Source organism: Crocodylus porosus, unplaced genomic scaffold (genome assembly GCF_001723895.1).
Source record: "Crocodylus porosus isolate Cpor-Errol unplaced genomic scaffold, CroPor_comp1, whole genome shotgun sequence".
NCBI lineage: Eukaryota > Metazoa > Chordata > Crocodylia > Crocodylidae > Crocodylus > Crocodylus porosus.
In genome coordinates this window covers 88,149,274-88,163,643 of record NW_017728947.1, presented here as the reverse complement: position 1 = coordinate 88,163,643, position 14,370 = coordinate 88,149,274, and the positions used below count along the sequence as shown (strand labels likewise).

The following is a 14,370-nucleotide window of genomic DNA, read 5'->3' as shown; positions in this document are numbered from 1 at the left end:
GCCCCCACCTCTCTTTCCTATCCTGTCCCTCCTGTACAACCTGTAGCCCTTGACATTCACCGCCCAATCATGCGTTGAGTCCCACCATGTTTCCATGATCCCCACTATGTCCGCGCTGGTGTCAGCCAGCAGGGGGTTGAGTTCCTCCTGCTTGTTACCCATACTACGGGCGTTTGTGTAGAGGCAAGGAGGGAACAAGCCAGAACTCCATTTTGTGTTGTTCATACAATCATAGTACTGAATTAATCAACCTCTATTATCATTTAAACATAATAACTAATATGCAAAAATTCATACTACACCAGTTCCCCTGCACATCCCGCAGCTCACCCGTAGCAGTAGAGGCCATTACTCAGAGCCTCCTGGCACATACCCCCCCCATGCAGGGCGCAGGGCAGCGCAGCTTGGCCCTGGCTGCCTGGCACCTGGCGCTGCCTGTGTCACATCGTGTGGGCCTGGCCCAACTTGGTGTGTCACTGTGCCTTAGGGCAGCTCCAGGCCATTCAGGCTGTCACCCGACTGCTCTTGGGGACAGTCTGTCATGCTGGGCCAGGTCCTGTGTGCACTATGTAGTGGTCATTTATTTTAGTTGTAGAAGAACATTTTAAAGAGTGAATTTGTGTTGTTTTTTGTCAGAGATTTTGCAGTTTTTAAATAGGGAGCACCAGGATTACTGCTAATGAGGCAAGTGGCAGGACCCAGGCAGAGGAGCTTGCTCAGGGCTGGCACCTGGGACCCAGCTGGAGGTGGCTGACCTCTTGGCCACTTGGAGCTAGGAGGACATGCTTTGACCATTCAAAGCAGGCCACCATAGTGAGAACCTCTTCCAGGCAGTAGCTCGCCAGACAGCAGGAGAGCAGCACACATGACAGTAGTGGTACACAAAGGCCAACTGAGCAGCCACAGCCTGCTGGCAGCTGACCCAGAGGTGCAGATGCCTGCGGTGCAGCTGTGAAGTCTCCATCCAGGCGCACAGCCTTGGGGCCACTGTGGCAAAGTGGGGGTCACTGACTAGCCACATAGCTAGTTTCCCACCTGCCTCTCCTGCCATGCCTTATTGTAATGAATTATGTTGTTAATTAAGGCAGGAGACTGCCAATTTTACACTCTGAAGGGGTGGGGAGGGGTCTATCCATGGCTCTATTCCATCCCTACACTGCAGCCCAAGCCTTGCAGAAGGCATCTCAGGCAGTTGGTTTAAGTGTTCCCTCCTGTGGCCCCCAATCATGGGACCTTTGGCTTCTGTAAGCCTTGGCCCCATCTCAGGCCAGTCGGGACACCGAGCTTCTTTGCTTATCATGGGCATCTGTTGCAGTGGGCCCCTGGCCCTTTTGACTCTTCTGGTCCTGGCCCCAGCATTAACCAGTCGAGTCCCTTGGTGGGGTTTATGCCTCCTGCCTGCACTTAGGGATCGGGGTCCCCCATTCCCAGCTCAGGTGCTTCTGGAAGTGTGCCTAGCTCTGTGGAGTCATTCCCCCAGCAGGCTCAGGTGCTTCCTGAAGCTTACCTGGCCTACCCTGCTCTGATGGTATAAACAGCCCACCCAAAGGTGAGGGCTGGGGTTAAGGCACCCCTACTTGCCTATCACTGGGGTGGTAACTGGCCGCACCACTGTGAGCCCCACTAGGCCACCCACTCCTGGCAGGGTGCAGTTTTAGGTCATGCCTAGGACCAGGAGCCTCCAAACTGTCCCCTACAACTCCTGCCCTTACCTCCAGGATGCCACATGCAGTGTTACTGCCTGCTCTGCCAGCAATGAACTGCCCTGTTTATATAGGCAGCTAGGGATCTAAAATGGCTGCCACAATCAGTCACCTGCTGGCTGCTTTGTATGGCCCTTAAAGTGGCAGGCACCAACAGTGCCCTGCCACAGCCTCATGCTGTTGCAGGTGGCAGCAGGTCATAGCCAAGCAACAGCCCCCCACTGCCAGACTTCTGCAGTGGTTAAAGGGTGTGGGGTACTCTAGGTTAGGGCTGCTTCAGCAGTCCAGCTGGCACAAGGGGGTAGTGTCCCTAGATACCAATTGGCTGGCCCCTTGAAGCTCCTGAGAGCAGGTAGCCCTGAGTTACTTGCCAGGTCAGCTTTCTGTACTGCTGGGGCCAGGAGGAGCTGGGCAGGGTTATTTTGCCCCAAGTGGCACAACTTGCCCCACACCAATGTGCATGTCCGGGCACATGTACAGAGGCAAAAATTCCATGCTCAAATTTGTGCCACTCCTATTTTGAGCTGCTGCAAGCACACGTGTATGTGCTGGATGCACCCAGAAGTTCCTGTCTTAAAGTTGTGCTCTTCTGCTGAGGGTCAGACCAATCACCACATTTGGGATCAGGAACAAATTTAGCCCCCCATTCAGATTGGCATGAACTGTGGGGTTTTTGACTTCCTTTACAGCAAGGGTGCATGGTCCTGATTCATGGATCTCTTGAGCATATTTTAACAACTTCCAGTCCTTGCAGTGGTGGGACATTGAGAGTGTCTCAATGCTGCTTTACTGTGGCAGGCTAGGGTGTTTGATATTTTAGATATTGTACGTGGTAGCTGTATATAGGAGAGTTGTTTATAATGTTTTTAGAATAGATTAGACAATCACTTGTCTAGGATGGGTAAGGTAAGGATGATCCTGTCTTGACCAGGGGCTTGGACTCCTGAGGTCCCTTCCAGCCCTACTTTTCTATGATTCTGTGAAGTATTCCTGTAAATGTTTGATCATTTTTAGTGTGCGATTTATTTATTTATTTTTGGTAAATATTGGTCTCCCACTTCTATTTCAAGACTTCTCTCATTCAGACTAACCTGCTAAGAATTTAATTTTACTTTAAGCAGCATTATGGTTGAGTTTGAGTTTCTTGCAGAGGATGGTCGTACCTAGTTTAAATACTGTCCTTTCAGGTCAGTTTAAATAAAGGTATCTCTTGTCTTTTAATACATGGAAATGTGGTATTTTTAGTTTCAGGCCCAGGTTATTTAAGATATTAAAAAATATCTTTAAGACTTCGAGTGTATAGAAATCATTAAAAAAAATTGCTCTGATCCTGTTAGCCTAAATATTAATGAACAAAAATGCTGTCGTTTAAATCTCTATTTCAATAAGCTCTTTATTCAACATAGTCTCAAGTCAAACATGAAATTTTCTCAAAGTCTCAGTTTCACTCTATATTAGTTTGAGATTCAGCGCTCATAATACATCACAGAATCATATCGATACCAAATAGTCTTAACCCCCCTAAAGTGATACAGTATTCAGCATATTTAGATAATCTTGACAGAGGTTTGTTTTATCTTTTTTAATAATCTGCAGATTCTGCAGCGATCTTAGGTAACTTTTTCCAGTATTTCAGCACCCAAATAGTTTCAAGGTTTTCTCTAATATCCAATCTAAATAACCTTTGCTGCAAATTAAATTAATTTATTTGCTCTTATCCCAGTGTCCATGGAAAGCAATTGATCTCTGTCCCATTTATAATAATTTCTGTGTATTAAAGACTGTCTCTCTCACCCTCCTGTTTCCTAAACTGAATAATCCCGAATCCTGTATGGCCTTTCTGAATAGATCATGTTTTGTAAACCTGTTACCTTTCTTGTTGCTCTCCTCAGCCTCTTTCTAATTTGTCTGTGACTATTAAATATCAGCAGTTAGCACAAATTGGGTGTAATTTATTCTGTTAGTTTAAGGGTATAATTTTCAGAAGTTTCCAAGTTCTTTTCACAAAGTAAATTAAGCACCTAAGATCCAAGTTCCATTAATTTTTGATAAGCCTTGAACTTCTTCATGGTTAGGGAGCTGTTGAAAATAGTATACCTTTTCTCTGATTAGATTTATAATTTATCTTAAATAAGAATTTTGGTAGCTAGCAAAAATAAAAATTCAGGTTAAACTATATTTCCATAGTTTTTTTGTAGGTAATTTGTTATAAATCCAAATGAAGAAATTTCTAAATATACAGTTTAACTTTATTTTATATGCTTATTAAATGTACAGATAATGTTAGGCTGGGAGAAGTTGCAAATACATACTTTAGTAGACAATGTTAGAATTCAAAATGATCTTGACAAATAGCAAAATGGTTTGCAATAAATTGAATGACATAAGGACTAATGCGAAGTACCTGTTAGGCTGCAATAATTGACTATACAAATACAAAAATGGGGAATGTCTAGCTAGGCAGCAGTTCTGCAAGAAATGGCCTGGGGGTCAGCATAGTTAAGCAAATGAACACTTCTTAGCAATTCCATGCTGGTGTGAGAAAAGCAAATACTAAATTGGAGTGAAAATAGAAGCACTTGTAAGGCCTCAGCTGAATTGCTTTATCTCTAACCCAACCATCCCCAGTTTTTTCTTTGTATTATTATGTAGTAACTAGTTGTCTTTGTTACCTGTTTACTTAGGACATTGTTTTTTCCCTTTTTTATATTGTGTTTGTATAACATATAATTATTTTTCTGTAGGCAGTTGATTGGTGGAGTCTTGGTGTTCTTATGTATGAGTTATTAACTGGAGCATCGCCTTTTACAGTTGATGGAGAGAAAAATTCCCAAGCTGAGATTTCTAGGTAAGATATAAAATAAAGTGTGTGTTTGGTCATAGAAACTGATCATAGTGCCGCTCTGTAAGATAGTATGGTTCTTTAATTCTAATTCATAAAGAGAATACCTGTGGAGGGTATGTTTAAGTTTAATGCGATCTTTGTGAAACACCACTGCTCTTGAGTGACAAAGATGATAAAAGTGATTGGAATGCAAACTGTTCAAGGAAAGGTTAAGAGTACTCGGTAAGCTTAGTCTGCAGAAAAGAAGATTAGGGAAGACAAGAAGTTTTCAAATATCTGATTAACTTCCATAAAAAAGAGGCAGTGGTTTTAAACTACAGCAAAAATGATTTAGATTAAATCACAGAAAATACTTCCTCCCTGTATGAACAGTAGACCACAGAGCAAACTGTATAGAGAATTGTTTTTACTGCAAGGTTTCAAGAAAAGGCTAGAAAGATGTGTAGATTAGTGGTTCTCAAACATTTTACACTCAAGTAACCCCTCAAAAAATGCTAGGCCTTAGCTTTCACTCATTTTTTGATCGTGGAAAAATAATAGAGCAAGTCTTTTGTTGCAAATAACTCAGAAAGGCCACAACAGGTCAAAATGTTTAACACTATGGATACCTGTTTGAAATCTCTACACTTGTGCTGCTGCTAGTTGTCCCCAGAGACTGCCTGTGCCATGTGTTCTCTTAACGTGGCAGGTTACCCTGATTGGGTTAGCATGGTTGCTGGACCCAGCAGCCTTACTTGGGGGCCAGGGAAGCTGCAGCTGCAGCACTTCTGCAGCTTGGAGCCTGGTTGGCAGCCAGAGCCTGGCTCCAGCTGGGCAGGCTCTGGTTTTGGGTGGCACATATGTGCACTATGCGGCTTTTTTTATGTTCAGGTTTTTTGACCCCTGGATATCCAGGGGTCAGAAAAAATACCCCAAGCTGCAAGGTAGCAGCATGGGAAACACCTGAATATACAGTATGTGGCGCTGCAGATGGATCTGCAGCGCCACATACAACACGGCCCATTTGTCTGGATGCGGCCTCCTGGTTTATCTTGTAAATCCTTTTATCTTGTGGATCTTGTTTGCTACTAAACACTGAAGCGACAAAGAAAAATAAACTCAAGCATCTTTAGTATTGGTGCACTAAAGGAACTGTTCACTGGCACAAGCAGAAACTTGGTTTCAGATTTAAACCTTTCCAAACACTGTCTTACAAAATAGCTGTAAATTGTGCTTTAGTGTTAGGGTAGAAGGAAACTTGCATTTGATATTGTATGCAAGCACCTATGTGTTGCATCTCTTTTTGCATCATAATGGTTTAGTTTATGGAGCAGCAACTGATTAAATATACCTGAAACTGAGTTACTGTGGTAATACCACAGTACTGCCAGCACTACTTATTTAATGAGCACTTTAAGTTCAGATAACAGCATACTCTGGGTAAGAGCATAGCATTTTTTCAGTCCTGAGGCTATGCACTTAAATAGAGTACACTATGAATTGTATCAGTTTTAGTGTATATTTTATAGGCTGGTTAACAATGCCAAGAGAATAAAAGGGAAAAATGTATCTATTGCCTTGTACCTGTTCAGTCTGGAAGAAATTGCTTACAGGTCTTTTCACATCCACCCTATCATGTAGGGTAGAGTTCTTCAACTACTTGAGATGTTTATGATAATTTTAATTTGTTTACTGATAATTAAATGATAAAATAGAGATGGCATTTAGGAGCTCTTGATCTCAGATTTTTCCAGTAGGCCAGGGTGTCAAACTCATCATGCTCCATGTGCCTTATTTTTGATACCCCTGCACTGGGTTACTGTTCTTGTCCCGCTTTGTGCATTTTTTGTATTCATAATATTTCAGTGAAAAAAAACAAGATTTATCCTTTGTTAAATCAGAACCACATACTGACTATTATTCTTTCTTATTTTGTTGAAGATCAGCAACACTAAGCTCAAATACAAGATTTCTGTTATCTGAGGAGAATGGCAAAGAATTCAATATTTCTTACTGTGAAACTATCTAGTACATACATCACAGTTGTGTTTGTTTTAATAACAAAATGTTAAGTAGTTAATAAATCATACTTTTCTACAGGAGAATATTAAAAAGTGAACCTCCATACCCCCAAGAGATGAGTGCTTTAGCTAAAGATTTGATTCAGTGTCTTTTGATGAAAGATCCTAAGAAAAGGCTGGGCTGTGGTCCAAGTGATGCTGATGAAATCAAACAACATGCCTTCTTTCAGGTAAAAAGGAAAAGCTATCTTCTATTTTTTTTCTTAATCTACTCAGTCTCCATCTTTTTGCATCATGAGCTTGATACAGCAAGATAGCTTAGCAAGTATATAACATTAAATGTGCAGGTAGTGCTGCTCATGTACTTGAAGTTCTGTGCACATGCTCATGTACCTACTTTTGTAGGTCTTACTGGTATGGGGATGGCACTCCGTTAGAGACTGCACTGAATCAAATAGGATAGATTTTTCTACTGGTAAGATAGGAACCATTGAATCTCTGTGGACAGAAATTCTGTTTCAATAGAAAACATTTGTCAATAGAAGAAAAGTACAGCTGGGGAAATACTATCGACTCCCAAACCAAGACAGCAGCAGCAAGCTAAAAATGCAGAGAGAGAGGTGAGAGAGACTGTGAAAGCAGAAAACAGTAATAATGGGCACCTTTATCCAGAAATAGACTGGGTCAATCTGACATCAGGCTGGGATGCAGAGAACAAATTTCTTGACATGATAAAAGATTGCTTTCTGGAGCAATTAGTCCTGGAACCTACAAGAGAAAAGGCCATTCTTGACCTAGTCCTAAGTAGTCCGTAGGATTTAGTGGAAAGGATAAGTGTTACTGAGCTGCTTTGCAATATACTTACCACAATGCAATTGTGTTTGATATGCATGTAGGAAGGGAGATAAGAAAATCTACTACAGTAGACTTTTTAAAAACGGAAACTATACCAAAATGAGGGAAGCTAGTTAGATAGAAGTAAAAAGGGTCCCTAAGGAGGTGAAGAATTTTCAAGCAGCATGGGAAATGCTTAAGAACACCTTATTGAAGACACAGGGCAAATGTATACTGCAAATAAAAAAAATGGAAAATGGACCAAAAGAAAGGCAGCATGGCTTATTGGCAAAGTTGCAGAGGCAATAAACAAAAAAAAGTTTTCTTTAAAAAAATGGAAGACAAATCCTAATAAGGAAAATAAAAAAGAGCACAAACTCTGGCAAATCAAATACAAAATCTTAGTAAGACAAGCTAAGAAAGAATTTGAGGAGAAATTTGCTAGAGAAATCAAAGGTAACAATTTTTTTTTTAAAGTACATTAGAAGCCAAGGAGTCAGGGTCTCTGATCAATCATGCCTAGCTGGACCAAATACACTTGAACCATCACATCTACCCCTGATTTGTGGCTAATGAGATTGGCTGCTGAAAGGGTTGCTCACTCCTTTTAAGCACACCTGCATCCTCAGGCTGCAGTCACACCTTGACAGCCCCGGTCTGTTCTGGCAAGTCTCATGTCCACTGTTCCTTCTGATTCTGCTGGCTCCTGACTCAGCTTTGGTTCTTTCTGATTCTGGCTGTGGCTATCCCCTGGAACTATGCACTGGCTCTCTGAGCCATGGGTTCTGATTTTAGCCTGTTTATTGGATTATGCCTCTTGGATTTTGCCCCTCGGGACTTGGTCCCATGTCCTCAGCCCTCTGACCTAACCACAGCCTGATGCTCTGGTAATCTTCACTCCTACCTTGCTGACCCCCTAATTGCTTCATGGCCTAGCCATAGGCCCAGTGCCAAATCCTGGCAAACCCTCACGTGAAGACCTGCCATGGAGTCATGTTGGTCTTTGGATGATCTGAGTATAAAGGGGGCAGTAAAGGATGGCAGGGGTATTGCCAAGAAACTAAATGCATTCTTTGCATCTGTCTTCACTGTGGTAGATGTTAGGGAGATTCTCCCTCACCAGATCCACTCATCTCTAGGCATAAGTCAATGGAGCAGACCCAGCTTGACGTTTCAGTAGATGAGGTCATAGAGGAAATGAATAAATTAAATGGAAGCAAATAACCAAGACCTAATGGCATTCACCCTAGGATCTTGAAGAAGCTGTGACTGGAAACTGATGAACTCCTAACTGTAGTATGCAGCCTATCGCTAAAAGTAGCCTTAGTACCAGAGGACTGGAAGATTGCCAGTGAGACTTCCATATTTTAAAGAGGCTCTATAGGTGACCCAAGGAACCACAGGCCAGTGAGTTTAACTCAGGGGTGGGCAAGTATTTCAGGTGGAGGGCCACTTACTGAGTTTCAGCAGGCTGTTGAGGGCTGCATTGGATAGCCCCACAACCTGGTTGCCATCTTGGGACAGGAAGGCTCACCTCCTAACCCCTGACCTTTCCCACCAGAAGTCCCTCCCCTTGCCCCTGGCAGTACTCTGTTCAGCAAGGGATTTTGCTATCTCAGAACCAGAAAAATACCAAATTATATTCTAAAAATCAAACATGTACAACATTCATTAATTTGATTTCAAAAAATCTTCTTGTCCTGGTTTACATGCGTTTGTGTAGTGTACATAGAGGTGAGCACACAATAGCTTAAATGAAGTCTTACTCTTGTAAACTGTGGGTGTGTGGAGGGAATGGGGGTGGGTAAAGGTTTGTGGGAGGCTGTGGGTATGTGGGGGAGGGTATGGGTGTGTAGGGAAAGCTGCCGCAGGCAGACACCTCCAGGTGGGGGTGGTAGGGGGCTGGGAGTGGGGCCAGACTGGGCCGGCCTTTCTCCTGACTCCTGCCAGCTTTCCCTGGGTCTTAACTGCCCCTGGCTCCAGTCATCTTTGACAGGGAGCATGGAGCAGATAAATATTAATTTTCTAAATTATGTAGGTGCCCTGTGGGCCATATAGAATGGCCTGGTGGGCTGAATCCAAATCCCCGTGTCTACTTCTGTTCCTAGAAAACTGGTAAAAGCAATTTTAAAAAATTGTTCAGTACATGGATGAACATGACTTGCTGAGAAAAAAGCAAGTATAAATGGTTAGTATTTGGGCTGGAAAGATGTAAACATTGGGGTCCTCCAGGAAACAGTGCTGTTTAACATATTCATAAATGTTCTGGAAAAGGAGGTGAGTAGCGAGGGGGCCAGGTTTGCAGATAACAAAAATATATTCAAAATGGTAAAGACCTAGGTGGACTGAAAGGAACCACAGAAGGATCTGGCACTATTAAGTATCTGGGCAACTGACTAGCAGATGAAATATAAAGTATAGAGAAGTGTAAACTGATATATGTGGGCAAAAGTAACTCAAACTATACCTACACTATTATGGGCTTTACATTAGCTGTTACCACAAAGGAAAGGGATTTAGGAGTCATTGTGGACAGTTCTCTAAAAAAAATATATATATATATAATCAGCTCTGCTCAGCTGACATCAAAAAGGCAAACAGTGTTAGAGGTGATTAGGAAGGGAATTGTAAACTAAACAGAGTTTCATTATGCTCCTTTATAACTTTATGGTATATTAACATCTTGCATACTTTGGCCAGTTTTGGTCCCTGCACCTCAAAAAGGATATAGAAATAGAGAAGGTACAGAGAAGGGCAACAAGGATGATTAGTGGTGTAGAGGGGCTTTCTGCCATATGAGAAGAGACTAAAGAGTCTAGGTCGGGGTGGTCAATTATTTTTGGGTGGAGGGCCACTTAATGAGGTTTAGGGAGCTTTTGAGAGCTGTATGGGTAGCTCCACCCCCTGGTCACTATCTTGGGGACTGGAAGTCCCACCCCTAACTTTTGACCTTTGCCACTGGATGTCCCTCCCCTTGCCCCCCAGAAATACTCCTTTTGGGAGTGGGGGTTGCCATTTTAGAACCAGGAAAAAAACAAAGTATACTCTAAAAGTCAAACACTTACTATAACTTATTTTACCATCACTGGACACCATGGGGGGATTGTAGGGGGCCCCCACACCCTGCCTACCTAAGCTCCATGCTGCCACTGACTCCCTGGTTATGGGCTCTGTGCTGCTGCCAACCCCAGCCCCATGCTCTGCAGTCCCACCCAGCTGCAGCTTCACCATTGCCCCCAACGCTTCCCTACCTGCTGCCTAGTGTGAGTGGGGCACCAGGGAAGCCAGTTAGGTCCCTGGCAGCAGCAGCAGCAGTAGTCTCACCTGGAAGCTGCCTGCTAGCTGGGTTGGGCCCTTCTGCCCATGGGGGTGGGAGTGAGGCGCAATATGGTATATTGGGGGACATGTGTATACATGGGTGCCTCAGTTCCACCCAACAGTTGGTTGGTGGGCGCTGCTGGCCAGATCAAAGTGGCTGGTGGGCCAGATCCAGCCCTTGAGCTAGGCATATTCAGTTTAGAAGAGAGGCACCTGAGTGGGGATACAATGATTTACAAAATACAAAATGGTGAAGAGAAAGTAAGTAGGGATTTATTATTTACTATCTCTCGCAATACAAAAACTAGGCGTCATAAAATGAAACTACTAGGTAGTAAGTTGATAACTAACAAAAGGAAGTCCTTTTTCATGCAGTGTGTTTATTGAAGTGTGGAACTCACTGCTACCAGATGCTGTGGGAGCTGACGGTTTAACCAAATAGGACTAGACAATTTGTGAGAGGAAAGATGCATCAGTGGCTATTTAGCATGGGAGCTGGGGCTACAGCTTCTGAGACAGAACTTCCTGGACCTTAAGTGCTGTAGGGTGCAAATAGAAGAGGAATAGTGGACAAAATTCTGGTCAAACCCAGTTCATTCTTCCTTTCAGCATTCATTCTCTATCACTGACATAGGATCCTGAGCAAGATGGATCAATAGTCTGACTAGGAAGTAGCAGTTTTTTAATGTTCTTACCTTAACAAATAAAGACCACGATTACTTTGCTTTCACCCCTGTCTTTATTTATAATAAATGTTATCTTTAAATGTAACCAAGAGCTGCATCATTACAAACAGATATTTAAAGCAAGGCTATCTAGCTGGCGGCAGCTTGCAGGCTCCTGGGCTAGGGACAGACATTTAAAAAGTCTAAGCCTGAATTGATTCGATTTTTGCAGATTAGTCTAACCTGGCTCAGCTGATCTGGTTTGTAACTGGACATTCTCCCTGGACTGAGGAAATTCAGGCATATGTCTGCAGTGGCTCAGGCGCGGGGGGGGGGGGGGGTGTGTGCTAGAACAGCCCTCCCTTCCCTTGAACAGTGCTGAACTGAGGGGGGGCATGGTCAGGCCCTGGCAGGACCTCTGATTAGGGAGGTCTGCCTGCACCATCCCAGGCTTTTCCCTGCTGGCTGCTCAAGGAGTGGGAGTGTTGCTAGACCCCAGCCCTTGACTAGCACTCTGAGGAAATGGGGAAGAGCTGCAGTATATACATCTGTTGATAATATAGGGCTTTTCAATCTTCCTCCTTGCTTCTTTATACTGTCTGCAGCGAACTGACAGGCAAGCAAGCCAGCAGGGGTCTGATAAGAGTGTTTATTACCTCATCAGCAAAACAAAAGCCCCTTTCCATTATTTAAACTCTTCTTAAACAGCTTAATAGCCTACCTGTTGATTAGCTCCAAAAAGCAAGGAGTCACTGTTCTGTCTGCCTGTTTCAGTGAAATTGGACACACACACACACACACACACACACACACACACACACACACACACACACACACCCTCTGCATTAGCTAGCATATCACATGCCTAGGGTCCATGGGGCTGGCATCCATGCTGTGGAAGATGGGAGGGAGGGGGGGAAGCCCTGTTTGTCCAGCAAGTAGCTAGGGCAGGGGGAAACCAGGCAGACCCTGCTGTACCTGCAGTCTCTGCTGGAGCTCCAGCCAGTGAGCAGAGGGGAGGGGCCAGCCCTGCTGTGGAGCAGAGAACCCCACCCAGCCCAGAGAGTACAGGGGTAGTCTGGTTCATCTTAAACCAGGAAGTGGTCTGGGACAGACGTTGCATAAATTGGTTTGAGGCAAATCAGTTAAGTCCAATACTACATTCAAGCAGGTTTATATCAAATTGGTTTCAGCCATTTGCAGACTGGGTTATATGCACTGAACATCTTTTCTGTTACAGGTTCAAACCAGTTTCTGATCACTTAAACCAGTTTATGTGTAGTGTCTGTCCCTAGATCTGGTCAGCCACCAGTCCTGTCATTGTTCCTGCTGCTCTTGCTGCTATGGCGGCTGAAGTCCCCAGACTCCCCCCTCTTTTCTGGCTTCTTTTTCCTTCCCCAACTCCTGGGGTTGGGTATGGGGATATAGGGAGCAAGGGGATCTAGGAGGGGGCTGTGCTACCTCTGCTTCATGTGCACCCGGGGCAGGGAAAGCCAGAATGTGTATGTGGCTGGGAGAGGAGTCAGACTATCTGCACTGAACTGTGCATGTGGCTAGAAAAAGAGGCAGGCAATGTGGGCCGCACACACTGGTGCTAGAAGAACCAGTCTGTCTGGGCTGCGCACATGGCTGTCCCAGCTGCTTATGCATCTGGGAGAAGAGCTGGGCTGTCTGGCCTGCATGTGTAGGGAGAAGGGGAACAGGCTTTCTGTGCAGCAGCAGGAACTCCAGGAATCCCTGTTCCTACAATGTCTGGCCCCTGCTGCATGTGGCTTAGGAGTCTGTAGCCTACAGGATCTGTGGCCCTCACCACCATTCAGAAGTTGGATAGCCTGTCTTAAACTACATAATGGATAAAATCTGATCTCTTTGCTGCTAATATCTTACTTAAATTAGATACTGTTAAGAAAAACGTTTTGCTTTTTACCATAAACCGTCTTAGTTCCTTTTTCAGTTTTCCTTAGTTTGGATAACCAAACTGAAACTGAATTAATGTACTTATTTCAGATGTATTTATTTGTTTTATTTAAGATTTTTTTAATGTATTAATATTTGGATTTTAGATGCTGAAGGGGAATGAATGTTTTTGTTTCAGAACAGCTGTGCAGTGTTTTTTCCATTGGCATTAAAAAAATTCATAAACTTCAAAACATTCCTTTTATTTTTAGCTACTGGTAAAAAGTTTATTTTTGAAAATGTCAATTTTAAACCAAAGCTGAGATGGCAAATAATCTTTTAAAAATGAAATATTGTGCTTAAGTTACAGTGAATTATAGTGCTTATAAAATAAGGGACTAATAACATACATTAGTTTTGGGCAGATATTTAAAATTCAGTACCCTGGAATTCTGTGGTGGGGTCTGCTCTTGGTCACCCTACCTCCAAATTCCTAGCCCCTCCAGGAGCCCTGCAAGCTGGATGACATTGACACATGGACTTTATTTTTTAATCAAAATCCGGTACCCTTCTAAGGTATACAGGGTGCATCTAGACATGATATTAATGTGACACAATAAACTCTGGAGTAATTCAAACTGGAGTCGGCTGCTCTTGGGCACAGCATCTACACATGCCCCTGGGACAGCAGCAGTTGGGGCAGAGCAGCCGGCTTGGGCGGATCAGCCCCAGACTCTAGGTGGCAGCATTGGGCAATGGAGGGGCTGGCTGGCACGAGAGTGCTAAAGTGAGGAGCCATGTGGCAGACAACCCGCTGCACTTCAGCACCCTTGTGCCCCAGCCAGCCCCTGTCACCGTCTACATGTGGATTTTGTCACACTTAACTCTCTGCTGTCAAACAGAACTGTCCCCAGTAATACTAACTTTTGGCGGAGTTAGTTAATTTACTGTGTCGTAATATCGATGCACATGTAGACAGTGAAGCTTATAGTGTAGCTAATTAGTCAGCTCTGCAGTAAAGTACAAGAAGGCACAGCAGCCCTCCTGGCTCTCCAGGGACCTGGCAGACCTCCTGCGGCTAAAAAGGAAAGCCTACAAAGGATGGAGGA

At 43.8% G+C, this 14,370-nt stretch overlaps 1 protein-coding gene across 2 annotated transcripts in view; it reads left to right on the top strand.

Annotated features, from left to right (window-relative positions):
* RPS6KA5 (ribosomal protein S6 kinase A5) overlaps positions 1–14,370 on the top strand; it is a 155,796-nt gene that overhangs the window by 109,146 nt on the left and 32,280 nt on the right. For both annotated transcript variants that reach the window (XM_019552407.1, XM_019552406.1), the window contains exons 7-8: positions 4,448–4,551; positions 6,628–6,778. In XM_019552407.1, the coding sequence (XP_019407952.1) occupies positions 4,448–4,551; positions 6,628–6,778 (255 nt within the window). The remainder of the gene's footprint in view (positions 1–4,447; positions 4,552–6,627; positions 6,779–14,370) is intronic.